Source organism: Etheostoma spectabile, chromosome 8, assembly GCF_008692095.1.
Source record: "Etheostoma spectabile isolate EspeVRDwgs_2016 chromosome 8, UIUC_Espe_1.0, whole genome shotgun sequence".
Taxonomy (NCBI): Eukaryota; Metazoa; Chordata; class Actinopteri; order Perciformes; family Percidae; genus Etheostoma; species Etheostoma spectabile.
In genome coordinates, this window is record NC_045740.1 from 30,614,205 (window position 1) to 30,634,598 (window position 20,394).

The 20,394-nt window shown below is 41.1% G+C and overlaps 2 protein-coding genes and 1 long non-coding RNA gene across 4 annotated transcripts in view; 1 reads left to right on the forward strand and 2 right to left on the reverse strand.

Moving 5' to 3' along the window:
* Positions 1-1,977, forward strand: part of LOC116693370 (NACHT, LRR and PYD domains-containing protein 12) — a 16,082-nt gene extending 14,105 nt beyond the window's left edge. The window contains exons 14-17 of one of the 2 annotated variants that reach the window (XM_032522292.1): positions 1-138; positions 231-404; positions 625-671; positions 1,040-1,977. The exon at positions 1-138 is cut by the window's left edge and continues 36 nt beyond it. In XM_032522292.1, coding sequence (XP_032378183.1) covers positions 1-138; positions 231-404; positions 625-671; positions 1,040-1,578 — 898 coding nt within the window. In that variant the 3' untranslated portion in view covers positions 1,579-1,977. The remainder of the gene's footprint in view (positions 139-230; positions 405-624; positions 672-1,039) is intronic. The other variant, XM_032522293.1, reaches the window with a different exon arrangement.
* Positions 1,978-4,341: 2,364 nt separating this feature from the next.
* Positions 4,342-10,809, reverse strand: LOC116693488 (uncharacterized). Its single transcript, XR_004332923.1, has 3 exons — positions 10,711-10,809; positions 5,706-5,711; positions 4,342-4,351 (listed from the first exon to the last, which is right to left on the reverse strand). It is a non-coding gene; the product is annotated as an uncharacterized LOC116693488 (long non-coding RNA).
* Positions 10,810-11,727: 918 nt separating this feature from the next.
* Positions 11,728-20,394, reverse strand: part of LOC116693435 (choline kinase alpha) — a 23,049-nt gene continuing 14,382 nt past the window's right edge. Inside the window, exons 5-12 of the mRNA XM_032522426.1 lie at positions 19,948-20,081; positions 18,044-18,148; positions 17,389-17,447; positions 17,215-17,302; positions 13,643-13,751; positions 13,067-13,173; positions 12,833-12,914; positions 11,728-12,473 (exon numbers count right to left, since the gene is read on the reverse strand). Coding sequence (XP_032378317.1) covers positions 12,414-12,473; positions 12,833-12,914; positions 13,067-13,173; positions 13,643-13,751; positions 17,215-17,302; positions 17,389-17,447; positions 18,044-18,148; positions 19,948-20,081 — 744 coding nt within the window. The 3' untranslated portion in view covers positions 11,728-12,413. The remainder of the gene's footprint in view (positions 12,474-12,832; positions 12,915-13,066; positions 13,174-13,642; positions 13,752-17,214; positions 17,303-17,388; positions 17,448-18,043; positions 18,149-19,947; positions 20,082-20,394) is intronic.

Here is a 20,394-nt window from a genome sequence, read left to right on the forward strand (position 1 = left end):
AGCTCTGTCCTCAGTTCTCAGTTCCCAGGCCTCTAGTCTGACAGAGCTGGACCTGAGTAACAACAACCTGCAGGATTCAGGAGGGAAGCTGATGTCTGCTGGACTGGAGAGTGCACATTGTACACTGGAATCTCTCAGGTCAGTAGTAAGCTGATTGTTGTTTCAAAGTCTTGCTCATTCTGCTTTAGCTTAATATTAAAGAATCTGTAAAACTGTCTTTCTTATTCCAGTCTGTCAGGCTGTCTGATCACAGGAGAATGCTGTGCTTCTCTGGCCTTGGCGCTGAGCTCCAACCCTTCCCATCTGAGAGTGCTGGACCTGAGCTACAATCATCCAGGAGAGACAGCCATGCAGCTGCTGTCTGCTGGACTGGAGGATCCACACTGGAGACTGGACACTCTCAGGTATAGACAGACAACAATAGCTCATACACCTCTGGTGCCTCTAATTTCTCTAGTGTCATGTCTTTCTGCTCTGGTCCAGTATCATGAAGGACATCTTATTTCCCCTAATTGCTATCTCCAGCCTGTTTCACCATCACTCCGGCAATAGAAGGAAGTCTGCTTCATGTTAAACAGCAGTTCTCATTTTGGATAGAAATTCTTTCTATGCTTCTTTCTTCAGGTTGGACCATGGTGGAGAGCAAAGGTTAAAACCTGGCCTGAAGAAGTGTAAGTTTGGATTCAATTTGACTAATGAAGACTAACCAACACACAGTCAGTTTCTCTTTAAATAAAAAGCTGGGTAAAACCTTATTTGAAGGGTTGTGCACAGGTCTGACATGACACATGAAGGAGTCTTTATGAATGTTTGGAAATTATGATATTTTTAATGCAACTTAGTTACTTAACTTACTTACTAATGCAAATTAGCATTGTTTGAGATGTTTGTGTTACAACAATTTGAAATTAAAACAGTACTGACATATGTCATTAAACTTTATAGAAACAAACAACATCAGCACACAAACATGTGATAAACCTTTCCGATGTGTCTGATGGTAAACTACTGCCGCGTTGTGTCTCTTTCTCTCCATCAGATTTGTGTGAACTTACAGTGGACACAAACACAGTGAACAGAAACCTGTGTGAAAACAACAGGAACGTGACATATGTGGAGGAGGAGCAGCCATATCCAGTTCATCCAGAGAGGTTTGACTTCTGGAAACAGCTGCTGTGTAGAGACAGTCTGACCGGTCGCTGTTACTGGGAGGTCGAGTGGAGAGGAAGAGTTCGCATAGCAGTGAGTTACAGAGGAGTCACCAAGAGAGGACCCAGTGTTGACTGTATGTTCGGAGTGAATCACCGGTCCTGGAGTCTGAATTGCTCTGATGAGGGTTACTCTGTCTGTCACAAGAACAGAGAAAAAGTCCTTCCTTCCTCCTCCTCTGTCTCTATTTCTCACAGAGTAGCAGTGTATGTGGACTGTCCCGCTGGCATTCTGTCCTTCTACACTGTCTCCTCTGACCAACTGATCCACCTCCACACATTCTACACCACATTCACTGAACCTCTTTACCCAGGGTTTGGGTTCAGGTTGAAGTCATATGGTTCCTCAGTGTCTCTTTGTTCGCCATAGGAGGGAGACAACTACCAGTCCTGAGGTTTAAATGTCAGTGGTGGACACAGAAAAAGTTGTTCTCGAACTCGAAAACTTGTAAAAATCTTTTGAACTGACCATTTCACAGGGGTGAAAGAAGTATTTGGATTCTTGAAGTAAAAGTACTAATGCCACACTGTTAAAATAATCTGTTACAATTATAAGTCCTGCATTAAAATTGTAACTTCAGTATAACTACGTAAAGAATCAGGAAAATGTTCTTAAATTTTTAAAAGTAAAAGTTCTCTATGCGGAAAAATCCTCACATTTTAGAAAGTATAAAGGATCCAAACAGTTGTGTTTAATGGTCTAAACATTTCAACTGGACTTGTAAGCCATTATATTGTTGGCTAGTTTCATTTATGATAAAACAGTGTAAGTAACTAGTAATTAAAGCTGTCAGCTATTGTGGTGTAAGTAAAAATACAAAATATCTCTCTGAAATGCAGCGGACGTTTAGGGTTTGACTCAAATAAAGTACAAGTACTTCAAATTTGTACTTAAGTGCAGTACTTGAGTAAATGTGCTTAGTTACATTCCACCAATGCAAATTAAGCAACTGCACAGCTTATTAACTGCATTAAAATATTTTCAGGAGCACATTTTGGTAAATATTTTAACAACAATTACCATTTTGTTGTGTACCAATCAAACGACCACAGATAACTGTTCAATGACCTTTCTATCCATTTTATTTCTGTGGGTGCTACTTTTGCTGAGAATGCAGTAACCGTAAACCGCAAGGCTCCGCATTTACTTCCCACGTCACACTGATTAGTCCGACAACCTAAAAAACAGCCAATTCAAACAATAATGTTTGAATTTACATATTAGTGTATTTAATATTGAAATCAACACATATGCAGCTGGAGTCACTCGCAGACAGTTTGATTGAAATTAAAAACATGGTTCATCAAATGTACTCACAAACCACCAAGGGGTGCTTACAGACCACTCTCTGAGAAATGCTGCTCTGAGGCTCAAACTGTTGGAATGGAAGGCTTTAATGTTCATCAGCCACTAGATGGCAGTGTTGGACTTCTGTCAGGTACGTATCACAGCTCCACTCAGCAACCGGGGTAACAGTGGTCTTCAACGTTTTTTAAGACAAGGACCCCTTAGCTTAAAAAGAGCAGGCACCCCTTAAGACACATACTGTATAACATTGAGTTGTATCTTAAACTGGGTCTACAATACGATGTAAGGAGGCCAAAAGCCTTCATCCCAGTCATTTTATGGTGCATACACCACTAAGCTTTTAAAAAAACAACTGTTGGCATGTTCATGGATTTAAACATCATTTTTCAATGTTACAATTTGGTAATGTTAATATATCCTTAGTGTAACTGTATCTGCGCATGGGAACCTTAGCTCCAGACCAGTAAGCCTATCATCAATGTGCATTAAAAAATAAATATCCTTACTAATATTCTGTTGGATGTTTTTTTAAACCATTGAACAATAATGTGGCAGCCCCCCTGCAGCAGCTCTAAGGACCCCCTAGGGGTCCCAGACCCCCTGTTGAAGATTTCTGTACTTTACGGTAATAAGGAGTTTGGACAGCAACTGCAAATCATATTAAAAGAAAGAAAAAAGGTTGAAGAAGAAAAGCGCTGCCAAAACGCTGGCTCTTCCATGTCTACCCTTCACAATAAAGGTCCATCTTTAATTTACTCTGATCATTTTGCTTACACTAGGTCACATTAAGTTGCTGTGAGCCGTTATTTCTCATTCAGACTCCACCCTCTATGCTCACCCTTGGACAATGCAGCACCGTTGCCATAAATGCTTGTCTCGCTTTGCCAGACCGTCCTCCACAGCGCTGTGTAGGAAGGTCTGGCTGGTCCACACAGCTTTCCTGGATGTGAGAAAAAAACGTGTTTTGGTTTATTGGCATTTCTTTAAACCAACCACAGTCATCTTGGGGTAAGCTCCACCACGGTGCCTCTGCTAAATAGTCTCAGGAAGATTAACGCAGATATTTGCTGATATCTCTCATTATGGGCCGGATTCGGCGACGCATGGTGCACTGCCATCAGTCCATAAGGCAAATGTCTGTGGTTACTCCACATTTTAATTGTAATAACTTGTGAGTAAATTGTGAATCTGCCACATCTGTCAGGTATATGCAGTACAATGGCTTTCTGTAAAGAAGGAGTACACAGCAAGTCAGTAGTAGGATGTAGGTCCTACAGTGTGGTTGCTCCATGCTGTGGGGTCCTTCTGGGTACAATGGTTCTGGAGAAAGCTTCAAGCAGCAATACCTCAGGCCAAGCAATCAGCCTGTTCCAGACAGGCACATTCTGAACGGGCACACTACTAGTACAAAATAAATCGGACTGTTTGCGCAGGATGTCCATGTTCCAGAGTTAATTTGCGTCATTGGTGTCTAACGTTGGAAGGCTCCCTTCCCACATCACCACTAAAGGCCAAAACTGGAGGAAACTTGGGTTACTGTTACTGTTACATACTGTCCATGTGAGAATTGTGAAGACAAGAAGCACAACACTATACAGTAGAACATAACTTCTTTTGTTTTTCACATGGCCATCTGTAAAATTTGTACTGCACTTATTCTCTTTTGCAAGTTTTCTGAATATGTTTTCCTTTTTTTGGCCTTGGCAGCTGTCAGTATGCTTATTCATGTAATTTCCTCTGTCTATTTTGTATTCATAGGACAAACCCATCTGTAAAACTCTGTTTATAATAGTATTCTTTCCTATATTTATTCATTACATATCCATGTCTTGCACTTATAGGACCATTGTATATATCCTGCACTTACTGCTATTGCACTTCTGGTTAGACCCAAACTGCATTTTGTTGCCTTGTACCTGTACATGTGTAATGACAATAAAGTTGAATCTGATCTAATCTAATCTAATCTATGCCAACTGATTTTCTGTCCCTGTGGCAAAAATGCAATGCATATCTTCCTTTAAAACCAGTGAGTATCTTTTCAAAAGCACGACTCCAGGAAGTCACAAATAATGTTTTCCCATCACATCGTACCGTGACTCTACTCTCCTTTTTTTTTCCAGTATGAAAAAAAAGTCCCTGGTTCCTGCTAACAGGAACTTTAATTTTAGGTTCCAAGCGAGCTAAGGCAAAACTAAAGACTGCAGACTGCCGATTGGTCGGAGAGAACGGTCACTATTCACTGCGGCATCATTGTTAGCGATAGGGGGGGGGGGTCTTGAACAAACCCGTTTTGTTTTTTTTGCTGCCTCCACCTTCTTTAGAAACTAAATGTGTCTTCTGGCAAACAGCCACACGCCAAGAATGAAAACACCTTTTGTGTGTGTGTGTGTGTCACGTCAGGTCACGACAGTTTCCTGTGGCGTGGCTATGACGACCAGCCCCGCTCGACTCACGCATGAGGCGGTACTAGATCTGCAACGGGAAATGGAGGGTGGGGCACCGCGGCCGAGCAGACCTGGTACTAGCAGTGGGTGAGCGCCAAAAGATGTAAACAAGCAACGTGCCAGGGCAAACGCCACCAGCTTACCACGGCAACCCTTTAGCCTCCCACTACCCTTTGTCTCTCGGATAACATTCCTCTACACTGCATTCTTGCCCCCCTGTCTGATACCAGCCCCCATGCAGTGGCCAATGACATTGGTCCTTCCCCCAGTCTCTGCATGCTTGGGCTTGCATTCCTTTCAATCCTGAACACCTATAAACAGACACACACACAGACACACACACACAGACACACACACACACACACACACACACACACACACACACACACACACACACACACACACAAATGATCTGATACCAGTTTGTCTCATTCTGTATACTATCCCTTTATGGATGCGACATGGTCTTTGTGGTACAGCCTGGGTCATGCTACACCTTATGTGACACATGAAACAACATGAATGAACGTCATTGAACATTCTTTTATTTTCCAGTTTGACAGACAGCCAAAACTGATAAACAACCATAGACAGAGTAGTACTATTCATCTTCTCACCTAACGTGTTATGTCCCTATTATGTCAAGTGGTGGATAGTAACCTTGATGGTAAAAAAACAAGGGCAGGGCAGCAGCAGTGCAATTATAAATCATATATTTTATGATGATAACTAGGGACAAACACTAGACTCAAGATCTGGACTTTCAAACTCAAGATCTCGATATCACACTGCAGGGTTTTGTACTATCCATTCCATTAATCCAATTTATTTTTGGCTTACTCTTGTGTGTACTACACACTCTGATGACTGCAGCAACTCGAGCCACCGCGTCAACTTTTCCATTCAATAGCTATTGCTCAAGTAAATACCAGGGTGTGGCTATATTTTGGACTATGTTTTATCAATTTGGAATGTAGTCATTCACTTCTTTACTTTACGAGTTGCGTTTATCAATTTTTGGTCAGAAGAAATCATCAAAACAAGCACAGTTGTTGTAGTTAACGCCTCAGTAAACAGTTGCTTCATTAAAGAAATAGTTTAAAATTTGGGGAGTTAGAAGTTAAATGAGACCACTGAGGCAACTCCCTAGACCTGAAAGTACTCTTAATCTTCTCACCCAACGCGTTGTGTCCATCAAGGTGTGGAAAATAACCTGGGTGGGAAAAAACAAGGGCAGGGCAGCATCAGTACAATTATAAATCAAATGTTTTATTGTTAAGATGTTTTAAACAAAGAAACCTGATTCCCACTGGCTCACTGTCTCCAGTTGTCTCCAGACCTGCTCGGCACACACTGGACACTTAGTGCTTGTCCCTCGTCAGGGCTGAGGGTTTCAACTTAGGGAGCGGCGTCACCAACACAGGCACAAACTTGGAGAGGGTTCAACACAAAAAGAAAACCACAGCAAACCACATACAGCAACGGTGCTCATCCACTGCTAGTACCAGGTCTGGAACTCGGGGCCCCGTCCTCCATTTTCCATTGGAGAGCTATCTAGTACCGCCTCATGCACGAGGCAAACGTTAAACTATTCCACATTCCAAGGGCCCAAAAAGATGCAAGAATAAATAGCTGTGGGGGCAGGGAGGGGCCCTTTGAGAATGCCTTTCTACAGGGCCCAGAATATTTTGGTACATCCCCCTCCACATCCATGTATCCCCCACAACAAGAATAGACTAGAAAGCCTTCACACAAGTGCAGTACCTGTGCAACGAGATTTAAGCAAAACCTTGACTGTGTCAACACAAAAATATAAAAATGTGAAATGTGGAGCACAGTCCTGAGAGCAATTGTATACATACATAAAGTAGTGGAGTGATAAAGGGTTTGTATACACATTATGCTTGTTGTTTTTGGGCAGACTTTACCTTCTTTGAATAACTGTGTCCTGTCGTCATCACATAGGTGAGCCCCGTCTCCCGATGCTTGGAACTGATTGGTTTGTAGACTGGTTTCTCAGTCCTCTGGTATCCTCTCTCTGAGTTTTTCCAGCTGTCTCCTGCTCTCTCCCCGTGCTGCCGTGCCTCTTTCTGAACTTTACTCGGGGTTTTGAGGTGCTGCAGCATTTATTCAGAGACAAACTGAAACCTTCACTGTACATTTACCGCCACTTAACAAGTCCACTGCTGATGTATCCGCTGCTGTGATAACCAGCAGCTGTCTGCTCTGACATCTGTCTCACATTTATACACTGAGCTGTTCCCTAAAGGAGCTGTTTCTCTTATAACACAATGATAGATTGCCATAACTTCCTGTATTTAGTCCGAAAGTCTGAACCATCAAAGAAAAATCAAACTAGAAATGAACTGGACCATGGTTTAGTTTGATCCGGACCGAGTCTAGGCCTACCTCTATTGGTTGGACCAAATTTAGTGGGGTCCGATGGAGGTTCCACACCTGTAATTGTGGTTGGGATCAAACTGAAAAGTCCAAAAGTCTGGACCACTGTCTCGATAGATTTGTGGTTTCTGGCTGCAGGATAGCTCATAAACATTAGAAGGTCGACCAAACTACAATATCTAAGTACACGTCAAATACATTTTCCCCAAATATGGTATCTGTCATTGTATGTGATCACGCTGTTTCTTCTGGTGCTCATTTTTTCTGATCAGTTTGGTTTTTATTAGTTATTTGATGCTATGCAAATGTGACGAAACCTCATGATTGACAGCTGGGATTGATTTGCGATTGGATGGGTGCGTGGGCGGGACTTTGATACCGAGGCTCCATCGGCCAATCACTTCTACCCAGATTCTGGCTCCGTATCCAGGAGACTCTGGCTTCACTTCTGTACAGTGGGAGGAAGGGGAGACACGTCGTCCATCTTTATGTATATGCATCAAAATTTGTAAAAATGTTTTAAGTAAGAGGAAGTGGGGAAACACCTTAGAACATCATATTTGTAGGATGCCATGCACATGGGGTTTGTAGTTGATTCTGGGAACTTTATTGAGATAGTCATTAGGGTACGTTTTTATTCATACACATTTCAGTGTTTTACTCATACATATTAATGTTACTTTCTGAATTATATCTTTTGTTTGGTTTTTGTTTTGACTGTAATGTTTAATATACATCTTATCATTCCCATAGTGCTAATATGCAAATGCTAGTATTAGTAGTTCTCACGGCCACCTGCGGTTACCAAAGTGCAACCAATCATCTGACCCCTATGGTTCCAATAATAAAAAGCTGTCACATGTGTATGTCTATGTCTTTGTTTTTAAATCATGGCCACATATCAAAAGAAAATAAACCACAGTTCAGTCGGTTTCTTTAATTTTTATTTGTGCACAGCAGAAAAATAAATTTACAGCTAAGGTCATTTCTATGCTGCAGCAGTTCACCCAAAACCTCTTCAATTACAAAGTAGATTTTTATGAGTACATACAGTATGCATCCATATAGCTGCATAGATAGCAAAGATTATCGCTGTGAGTCAGTGTGGTTGTGATGGTTAGCTATTCTTTTAAACAAAATATGAGTGTATTACAAAAACACAGTGTACATTCATAAGAATCATAGGTTACATGTTTGTCATTCTTTACATTTTGATAATTCTTTAAATATATTTTTGTTAGTGAATATTCAATTAACATACATACATACATACATACATACATACATACACATATGAACAGAAGTGAGGGCGTTTGTTGTACAACTGGAGACAAATTACAATGTTTTTGGAAGAACCAATCAGATCAAAACTTCATTCTTTCGGTTAAGTGTACACGATACTGAAGGTGAAGTAACAATTATGGAATGTGGAATGGTCATCATACATCATGGTGTCCATTTAGCTATAACTAATGATAGACATGTAATATTGAAAATCATGGAAAATGACAAAACAGAGACAGAAATACCAGAAATAGTGTCAAGTCGGGCCAAATATATTTCACTCATGAAAGACAACAAAATGAAGAGAATGTAAAATGTAGAATAAAGAGCCACTGAATGGGTGTTAACGTAAAGACCATTGCTACACAAAATGTAGCATAACACTTTATTTTTTTTTAGAATTAGTATTAATATTCTCCACTGCACATTCTGCTGGTGCATCCCTAGTCACATTGTTTCTCAAAATAAATGTAAAACTGCATTAAAACACATTCCAAAGGAAATATAACAATAAAATATACATGCATGTAATATAAAACTCACATTTCAACAACCCCCCAAAAGGTTCACATACTGTATGAAAACAGTGAAGTACATATAGTTACGTTGTAACCTTGGTTCTCTGAGTGAAGAGACTATCTCTCCAGCTGTTGGCCGCCCGGAGACCGTTTCAATCAAACTATCATTAGTCTCGCATTGCCAGACCTTCCTCCACAGCGCTGCGGAGGAGGGTCTGGCTAAGCCACACAGCATTCTGGGATGGGAGAAAACAGTGCTCTGGTTTGTTGGCATTTCTTGAAACCAATCACAATCAATCATGGGCGGTGCTAAGCTCCGCCACAGTACCGCTGCTAAATAGGCTCAGGAAGGAAATTGTTTTGGTGGAACTTGTGTACGTTCAGAAGTAGTTTTAGTCGTCCGAGATCGTCAGATAGTTGGACAGATAGTCAGAGATCTGAGGACCAGGTAACCAAAGTCCTCAGAAATCCTCCAGAGGTTAGAACGCCAACACAGAGGCAGAATTTCCTGCGACACCGGAGCAATCCCAGAAGTGGAACTTCATGGATATAGACTAAACTTGGGATTCCACGCCAGCACAGGGGCTTTATAGGGCGTGGCCGGGCAAGCTGGTGTGACTTAAAGAAGTATCCACCCACCTGACCTCAGGGGGATCATCCCCGTCCATTTGGAACATGTGACGGTGGAGAGATAGTCTCGATACCATTGATTCATTCAAACAGCTCTGGATAGTCCCAGTATCGGGGGGTGTAGTGTAGGGTTTAGTACATGATCCAGCTCCGGTCCCTCACACCGTAGATCAACCACGTAGCCAGTCTGACAACAAGTAGGAGGTAATGCCAAGGGTCGGGTATCGCAATACCGGAGGTAAAACAATACTTTTAAAATGGAGCCTATACGGTGCATGAGCTGAGTCTTAAAAAATTAAGTTTTGAATTTAAATTTTGTGGTAAAATTGAAAGATGGTCCGATACCAATTAAGTATTTGTTGCTTCCAAACACTGATTCCAATACCAGAACTTAAGTGTTGGCCAAAACGAACTACCGATCCGATACCAGTGCCTCAGCTGTATACTAGCTAACCCAGTATGGAAGTGATATTTCTCTCTTTGTTGTCAGGTTAAACTCTTAAACTCTTCGTGAAACACGAACAAACTCAAACAATAAATGCCTTACAACTTTCTTCTCAGTTTGAAAATAAGTCAGTACAAAAAAAAAAAAAAAAACATGAACTCCTTTATAGTAGATTTTATAGTACGTGGTATCGGATTGGTCCTTTCCGGTACTGGTATCAGAACATCTGTAGTTAAATTAACATTTTTTCACTGTAAACTGCATAATTGTGCCTTGAGAAAATAATCAGGGGAGTCTGTTTCAACCTTTTGAGCGTCCAACACTTCATTTAGGTAGCAATTTGTGTAGCACAAGTCGACAGAATTATTTTTTTTTTCGTCGGTTTAATTTTTTCATCAGACATTTCCTACCATGCTTGAAGGCAACTTCATTTGACAGAAAAAGACAGAAAGAAAGGAGACTGACGGACGGGGGGAAACACAGATCCCCTGCATTCTCCCCCAAAATCTATGCCTATGCACACAAGGCACGGTGCTTCACTGTTGCAGTGCTGACGTCCTGTGTGACACGGTGATTATCAGTGATTAACACCAAGGACTCCGCTCTTAGTAGCAGAGTGGCGTGTTCACTGAATCCAGTAAAAGCCAAATTTATTCAATGCCACTTTAAATGAGTTACTAGCCAGCTGTCTCATAAGTGATCTATGCAACATTCGGCTGAGCAGCATTGATTTTTCTGGAATATGGGTACGATGATGAAGCAACTTGGCAGTAGGCACTTGTGCCAAAAAACCACCCCACATAAGCATTTTTAGCCATTAAATAAATTATATTTAATATTTAGTCATTGTCTCCTATATAAGTGCATTGCTTTTTTTTAAATGACGGTAGTGAACTAATACCGTTGCTATTTCTAAGACCCCGTGGTATACCGTATTACCACATTACCCCCCAACCCTAGACACCCCCACAGAATCCATTGCCACCTTAAGGAACCGTTATGTTATGTACTGTTTGTGACGTTTTCATAAATACAGTGATTCAATAGAAAAGTAAACAAAGCAGAAATATGGTCAGTTCACTCCCTTGTGACAGCTCAGCAACACTTTCACAGGCTTATAAAGCATGGCTGAATGTCTTTATGGTTAAATCACACAATGCACATATTAATACCCAATGTGTAAACTACATAGAGATATGGATCTCATTTTCACAGTTATCCATAATAATAACAATAATACCATAAATCTACCAAACTTCTGTCAGTAAGACTTAAACTGGTTGACAAAAGTCCCAGCTGATCAGTGTGACTGCATTATTAGTGAGGAAGTCACAAACAACCTAACCTAATTATGATGGAAACACCTTCAGTATATCCTGGGGGTTGTTGGATTTGTTAGTTTTAACCAGCCACCCAGAAAAAAGGAACCTCAACTATTCACATACTTGAAAATGCCACCTAACTGGTATTTGCCCTAACCTGAAGAAAATGTCAAATATAACCATTTAAAAAAATAAAATCGAACCAACAGCACGTGTGCAATATATAGAAGTGTAGAAAATCAAGTCGTGATTCCACTAGCCAACAAATCAGCCCATCATTAACAGACAGGGCCAGGTTACTGGCACATTGTGGTCTATATATAATATACATAGTTACCCAATGGCTCCTTCAGTAAGCAGGAATCTACCAAGAGAAGTTCATGTTTTGGTTATTTACAGAACATTTCCATAAGGGAATGGTCAATACAGATACATTGATGCAATGTTAAGATTTCCAATCTAGCTGTAACCGAAACCCCCCTCTCTCCTGCTCAACTCAACCCTTGTGTTAGTGATATGATTCCAACAACGCAGAAGCGGAGAGCAGCGGTGACCAGTGATGAAGGTTAGTACAAGTCATCGTTTTCTTTTCTTTTTTGGCTCTCAGGGAGTTACACACTGTAAACGTTTCAGCTGCAAAGGATCACGAGACATACCATAAGCACCTAGCCTTGTGATCGAGATTTGGCTTTGGTTCAACACAGGTCCCACGGTAGCCGGCAAAATCCTCTCAAAGCAGGGAGCATAGTAAAGCGTTGATGGTGGAGTCTTCTATCTTCTATCAGCCTGCTTGTCCTCCTGCTGCCGTTTGGCTCAACGTGTTGGAAGTGCATCCAACCATTTGGCTCCATTACACGGCCCAGATCTTCTTTTGCTGGAAGTAGGCATCAAATCTGGCCTGGGCATAGTCCTACACACACAAAGTCATAATCACCATTATTTTGGTCTATGCTGAAATCATGATTATTTAACACAATGTTGCAATAACTGAAGTTCAGAAACAGTGAAAAATCAACAGTGAAAACACCTTAAACTGTAAAATTTCCCTCCATTCAGAACAAAATAAGAGTTTACGTGCAAAAAAAACGAATATGTCAAATAATCGTTTTTCACGACCATTCTGATGTGGTGATTAGGAGGCGAAATTGTAATCACGATTAAAAATTGGTTTAAATGCACAGCCCTATTGCAGCATATACTTTATAGTCCCCTTCATACATTATAGCCATTTAAAGCAAAAACACAGCAGAAAAGTAATACTTTACTCACCAGGTATCCAAACTTGATGGTGGAGAGCCGGGCCTGGATGATGGACCACAAGCCCCAAAAGAAGTGGGACGCCAGGGAGAACCTACATTAAAAATAAAGAAACTCCCTTAGTGGTGAGAAAGGCATGGCGGAGACAGCGTCACCTTAGACGCCTGAGGGAATTGTGGGTATTGACTCGATTACTGAGGTATTTCTCCTCCTGTGTCGGGAGTGTCCTGATGGGGAAGGGCTCACCTGTTGACCTCCACGTACATCTCCTCCTTCAGCTTCATTTGGTCCTCCTCACTCAGGTTGTCGAACCCTCGATCAGACTCGCGCAGGTAGCTGTCGATGAAGTGCAGCTGAGCAGAGACACGACCGGTCAGCATCAGACAAATAAAACCAAATGGACAAGATGTTGCCGTGGTAACACTAGGGCTGGGTACTCAGTAATCAGCCCTTTTTAGGCACCGACTGAATCACCTCTAAAGTATCGAAAAATGCCTCATCATTCTGTACTTAATTTCAATGCCAAAGGAGTAACTCTCACCTCCAACTGTAAGCCAATCAGCACACAGCATGCTCCTACCAAGATCTAAAAATGTCTGTGATTGGCTGTCTAACGTTACACGTCATAGAGACACGAAGGAAAAACTCTACATTACACAGAGACGGGCTCACTAAATAGGAGCTGAAAATTAAATAAAAAGATGTGTGCCTTATTGTGTAATTTCTTTTTTGTTTAAACAGATTTCATAAAATAGTATAGAAAAAAACTTGCAGGAACAGGTTTTGGAATTGGTACCGGTATGGAAACATTGTCATACACACCTGCTGGGCCTTTGAAGGGTAGGCATGAGCATTCATTTTGAAGAAAGGAAACTCCTCACAGCTGTAGTCGTACATCCATTCACAGAAATGGTTGCCAATATCGAATCCCCTGCAGAGGGAAGAGATGAAGGGAGTCAGAGACCCTCGAGGTGTCTTTACATTACAAGAACACTTTCTGATTGACATCTTGTGGTGTCTATTGGGGTTGGTGCTGAGCAAAAAGTGCTCTGGTTTATTGGAATTGCTTTAAAAATGAGGGGTATCCCGCAGAATTTCTGGTGGAGTGGAACGTCGTGGATATAGACTAGTGCCGAAGTGACTAATGTGAAAAAAATAAGTTGGTCCAGTATTGAGCGTGAGCCACCTAACAGGCTGCTCTGTAATAATATGGGACAAATATGCATCGTTAATGTCTGTCCACTACAAGTTCTGTTGTTGCCGCTGACAAGTGTGACAACATTATGGGATGGATCCCTACAGAGATAGACTTCTTTGGTAAAAAGTACAATCCTTTTTTTATTTAACCAGAAACAGCTCAGAAATCACCATCACCAAACTACACCAGACTCCATGTAAATAATCACTTCTTTTAGCGTGTATTGAGGTAAATGGCTTGTTTATGGCTTTATTTATGGGAACTGAAGTTCTAAAATGGGGGCAGGGGTTAATAAGAAGGTGCAGTTGGATTTTGCCAGAGGGGGGTCCATGATGTCAGACTTTAAAAAGACTGAAGTGCTCGACCGACATGGCTACACACTGCTAGAGTGACGGAAACCAATTGATGTGTGATTTAGACCGGAACAAATGGACTGTAGGTGTATGTGTAGCCCTAAAATAGCACTTTAGCATGCTAATTTCCACACACTGTAAACAGGAGCCGGGAACTGTCTCCATCACCAATCCCCCCCGACTCCTGCTCTAAGGGCGTCTGGAAACTGGACTCTTCCCCTTACATCCAGCCAATCATAGGGGTGTAAGAATACAATCTCAATCGATTTATCAATTCAATGCTCCTCGATCTAATACTATTGATGCAAAGTGAAATTATCGATACATATCATCTGTAAGATCTTTTAGATTCCAACTTTATATGTATTCTTTTTTTTTTTTAAAGAATAGGTTTTTTTAATTGAAATGTCGGGAAGAGCACAGTAATACAAATGTCAAAATATATTTCAGTTGTTTTTTTGAGTTGCTATAAATGTAACTAATTTTAAAAGTGCATTAATTATATCATCTCATATCGACCACAGGACCCTCAATTTAATCATATCGTAACAGGCTTTAGGATTTCAGCAAATATCGTAGCATTGTCCAAAGAATGATCTGAGTGATTCCATACTATGTGTATACGTGTCTCCATCTGTGGGCGTGTTCTTCCTGTACATACAGTACGCGATGGCACACATGCTCCCATGCACGTGTGTACAGTGGGATATTGTGTGCAGAGGGTCACATGTTTGCTGCGCAGCATATGTGGAGACTTAAAGGGGCCAAGTTGAAGGGATCTGCAGGGGGGGTGGGACTGCTTCTGTTTGTGTGTGTCGGAGAGAGAGACTTTTTCCTGAGATCTACTGTGAGCCAAGGCCAGTGTGTTCTACGCTCTTTCCCATAACGAACCACTCAGGAGTTCACACACCATACAAATCCCTCAAAGTAAAGGCAAGCGCTCCTTCAGAGGGACACATCATTCTTGTCCATTGTGTAGAAATCCACCGCACCATCATCTCAATTAGTAATACTGACAGACACTTCCATTCGCCTGCCAAATTCCAGTTACATAACAGCTGTTAATATTTCAACAGAGGGTATGGAGGCTATGAAAGATATATTAATGGAACACAGAAACAATCCAGGCTGCATTCCTTCCTTGCTTGATATCTGGGTGACTCTCTTTCTTTGTCTATCACTCTCTCTTTCACAACCTGCCTCGCTATCAGACTCCCTGCCCACCCTCCGCATCTCTCTCTCTCTCTCTCTCTCTGTCTCTCTCTCTGTCTCTGTCTCTCCAGTGCAGAGCCTAAGGTTAGATGGGAGGCATACCATGAGGAACAGTGACACAGCAGATGCAGCTGAAGGAGATGTAAACATCAGTCTGTATCAGACACTACAATACTTGATGTTTTATCATTCTTATAAAAAACATAAAAACATTATAGGACTAGGGTTGTCCTCGACTGAAGAAATTCTTAGTCAATTCTAGAACCAATATGATTTTGTCGACTAATTGATTCATTGATTTATTCGACAGATCTGTGCATTTTGATTGGTCCAGTTGTTTTAAGTGTGGGTACCAAGAGCACTTCAAATATACCTTCTATTTAGTGAAAAACTAAATACAGTCACAGCAGCAAGCAGCATAGGCTGGTCAGGGACAGCAGTACACCTTGGTAGAAAAACGCCCGCAATGGCTGTGGACTTCCTTTCTTCCAGCTAGCTTACAGCATTTAATTAATGGAAACATTTTCCACGTCAATTTTAGCTGCATACACTCTGAGTCTGAGTGACCATCACAATACTATCTGCATATTAAAATACTGCTGCTTTGAATACATTTTCGTTTTGCTTTTGACCCAGTACTCAGATGTCCAACACTTTGCGGGGACTGACCACGCCCCTGTCACATGTTTAGACTGATGGGGTCATATTGAGACATCCTCCTCTTTTGTAGGGATGTATAGTTTCCAGCATGGAGTAGAATCTACAAGGAATCTACGTGATACACAATGTAAAAGGAAGGTTTAAAATAACTCCGATGAAGACAGTTAAAACGGCTCCCTTGGTGACTTTTTAAGTTATTTCTTAAAGAATAACGCAAGCAATATTCAATATTTATGTTTATTTCAACCAATCCCATTAAAGGACCAATACTTTCTCATATATATAAATATATATATAAATATACAGTGGTGCTCATAAGTTTACATGCCCATGCTTAAGTTGACTAAAAAGAGGAATAAAAAAATCATGTTTTGGAAATTGATCTTAATGCCTTAATTAAAAAATGAGGTAAAATCCAACCTTTAAGGACACCAATTTTCTTTGTGAATGAATAATGTATTGTAAATAAATATATTTTCTTCCTTAAAATTCATGGGGCATAAGTATACACCCCCCTATGTTAAATTCCCATAGAGGCAGGCAGATTTTTATTATTAAAGGCCAGTTATTTTATGGATCAAGAAACTATGTATCCTGATAAAGTTCCCTTGGCCCCCCATATCATTCCATACCCTTCACCATGCATAGAGATTGGCATAGGATACTTTCCTTAAAATCATCTCTCAATGCAAATCAAACCGGCTATTAGGCTAACTGAAATAAAACCATGCCAATCTCTAGGTACCACAAAAATCAAGTACTTTTGAACATACACATGTTCCACCAAAACGAGTTCCTTCCCGTGGCTGTGTGGCAGCAGCACCGTGACTCCGATTGTGGAGATGATTGCGATTGGTTTAAAGAAATGCCAATACACCAGATCACATTTTTCTCCCATGCAGTGTGGACCTTCCTCCACGGCGCCGCGGAGGAGGGTCTGGCAAAGGGAGACTAAAACATTGCAAACGTACCTGTAATTGTAGCTGCTGTACTCAAAGTCAATGAGCATCAGCTTCTGTTTGTCTGAGCTCTGGCGGCCCTTCAGCAGCAGGATGTTTCCTGAAAAGCAACGCAAACGTTATTTCTTCTTTATAAAATAGAAAAACAGAATGCGAATGAACATATGAGGCGTCTATATGTTTTACCTTCTTGACAGTCATTGTGGCAGAACACTACAGGGGAGTGGGTGGACTCCAGCAGGGACCTGGACATACGGAAAAAGGTCAGCAGTCTGAAGATGATCAATCAGGGGTTAAAAAGCTCGTGGTCAGCGTACGCAGCCGTGTGCATCTTCATATACTCACCACAATGATCCCTATACATTATTATGAAGCCACAACATATCTTTCCATCTCTGTGTTTCACTTCATTATTATTTTATTTTTATTTTTTAAACTCAAGCACACTGAGAAGCTCTTTCTTTGTGCTAAATGTGTCAAAGGGAAACTCGGAACAATGTCAGGAACTTATTCATCAGACATTGCCCACAGTTCAAATGTAAAAACAGCTTAAGATTAATATGACCATAGTGTAACATACACAGTATATGGTGTGTTCATAGGGACAGTGCTTAGTATAGAAAATGTGCGTGTCTAAATGCTGGGTTGTGGCTGTGAAAACAATGTTTTGCTGTGACATGTTTCACTAATAGACTTGTTCTTCTTATCTGTTAGCAGAGCTAAACTTTGTGCTATCAATGAAATGGAATGTTTGAGTGTTTATTCTGTTACATAACACCGTGTTTGGATTGTGCAATACTAAGCATTGTGTATGTGTGTGTGTGTGTGCGCACACACATACTTGAGCATTTCCACCTCCTGTGGCAGGTTGTAGCTGAGCAGTCGGTTGAAGCGACGCAGGTGCGACTCTCTGGTGAAGTTCAGCCTCATGACCTGGTTCAAGTACCTGGAGAGAGTGACACACACACACACAAACACACACACATTTACTCCACCCTTTCCCTCAAAAACATTTGTGTCACAGCCATGCCAGGTTGCAATTTACTCCTAAAAAGAAGAAGAGTCCCTAAAGAAGCAGTGATAGCTAAACTTCAGACACGTAGGGCGGACTAAAACAAAGAGATTTCAGAAAACAATTGGAAGCTGTGATTTAAAGCTACTCTAATATAATACACACTGTACACACATGGCTCTAGCGTACACTGCTAGCTAGCCACAGCTAACTCGTTACATAGGCTGTTTGGGATAGAAAAAATACCTTCTTCCAAATAAAGCATTGAAAACCTAACCTTTCTCATTTCAATACATGCACGAGTTTCCCTGCCACCGCCTAGCTCGGTCTGGGTCCACTTTCTGTTGGTCTACTACCCTTAAGGCCAAATTATCAGATTTATAAGACAGATAAAGGACTCTAAGATAAGTAATCTAACAAACCCACAAACCTCTTTTGCTTCCGTTCCAATTCTCTGGGACATCTTAAAAAAAATCAATGTCACCAACAGGAAAATTCTTACACAGTCCAGATTACAGGGAATCCCGATTTTATCGAATCATCCTTTTAAGTCCTGCCTGAAAAAAGATATTGACAGATTCCAGTAAAATTCTACATAAACTAATGCTACATATGACGTTTCAGATCTCTGAATCCTCATTCTTTTCTGACATGGAAATTTACAAAATTTGTCATGGGGCAGTGACTAATGAGTAATGTTTGTAATACGTAATCTGGAAAATGATAAACTAGGCGTTACGTAGGCTACGTTCACAGAAGATCCATAGAACTAGACAATGGACTTTATCACCACACACACACACACACACACACTGGCAAATATTGGGCAACGTAAAACCTGTAAAACCTGTAAACACCCAACAAGTAAACTTGAAAATAATTCAAGAAGGAAGTTACCTTATACTTTTCAATAAGTTATTGGTGACGCGACATGATATTTTCGGATTCAAAACCTCCAGTTTCATTGAATCTGCTCAGTCTTTTGTCTCAGTCTTTCCTTTGATCTTATTTAATGTAGACTTACGTGGCGTATCGACGGTTAAGAGATTAAATAGTCAAGACGGGATAGGCCTCGACAATACAAAGCTTTAAGATGCCTGAGGCAAAAAAAAAAAAAAAGAGTGGGGCTTCCTCCTGCAGCTCTCTGTTTAGGTCCTTCCTTCAGACCAGCATGGGCATGCAGTACCATTTACAAATACTAATCATTTCATCCGAGGAATGCATTGATAGCGTTTTTCGGCGAGAATGACTGTCCAGGCAAAAACATAACTTTTGAAATGTAGAGTTTTGGGGCTATTTTGGTTACATAACATGTCTTCTTTTAGACTAGTGGAAAAAAACATCTAGACTTTGGGCTCGGTACTGAATTTAATATTTTTTAGGCACCAAACAATTTGCCTCTAGTGTATCAAAATTGCCTCATCATTCAATACCCAATTTCATGACCTAAGGAGTAAATCTCTGTTTTTCCAATAAGCACACGTTTATTTGTACAGGACAGCTGAAGACATGAAAGGGGGGGGGGAATAGCATTCAGCAAAGGGCCGTTCGGAGTCAAACCCGCGGCCGCTGCGACAAGGAGAAAACCTCTACATATGGGTGTGCGCTCTATCAGGTGAGCTACCCAGGCGCCGGAGATGGAGAAGTCTGGTTTCCTCTCAGACCACTTGAATATCAAAATGCTAAAACAGTATTATGATTTTTTTTGCCTCCCCCAGCTTTGAATGACTTACTTGTCCATAGTTCCAAACAGCCACTTGGGTTCCTTGTTGATGGGCATCCTCATTCCATGAAACCGGGCCATCTTCTCTGCAACCTCCGCCGAGATGCTGGGCTCGCTTAACTCACAGGTGTCAAGTTTACGACTCTGTCAACGGGACAATATAATAATGGATATCTTATTTATGCAGTTGCCATGATGACTGCTTTGAAGTTGCGCTACACAAGAAGTTTTTTTTTATTTTTTTTTTATACTTAATTAATCCCACAAGGGGAAACTACACTTTTCACTCTGTTGTTATTACACACATTACACACAGGCCTGAATTACACACACATGCTCAGGACCTACACATGCACTAATGGAGAGATGTCAGAGTGGGGGGGCTGCCCATGGAAAAGGTTGGGGGTCCGGTGCCTTGCTCAAGAGCACCTTGGCAGTGCCCAGGAGATGAACTGGC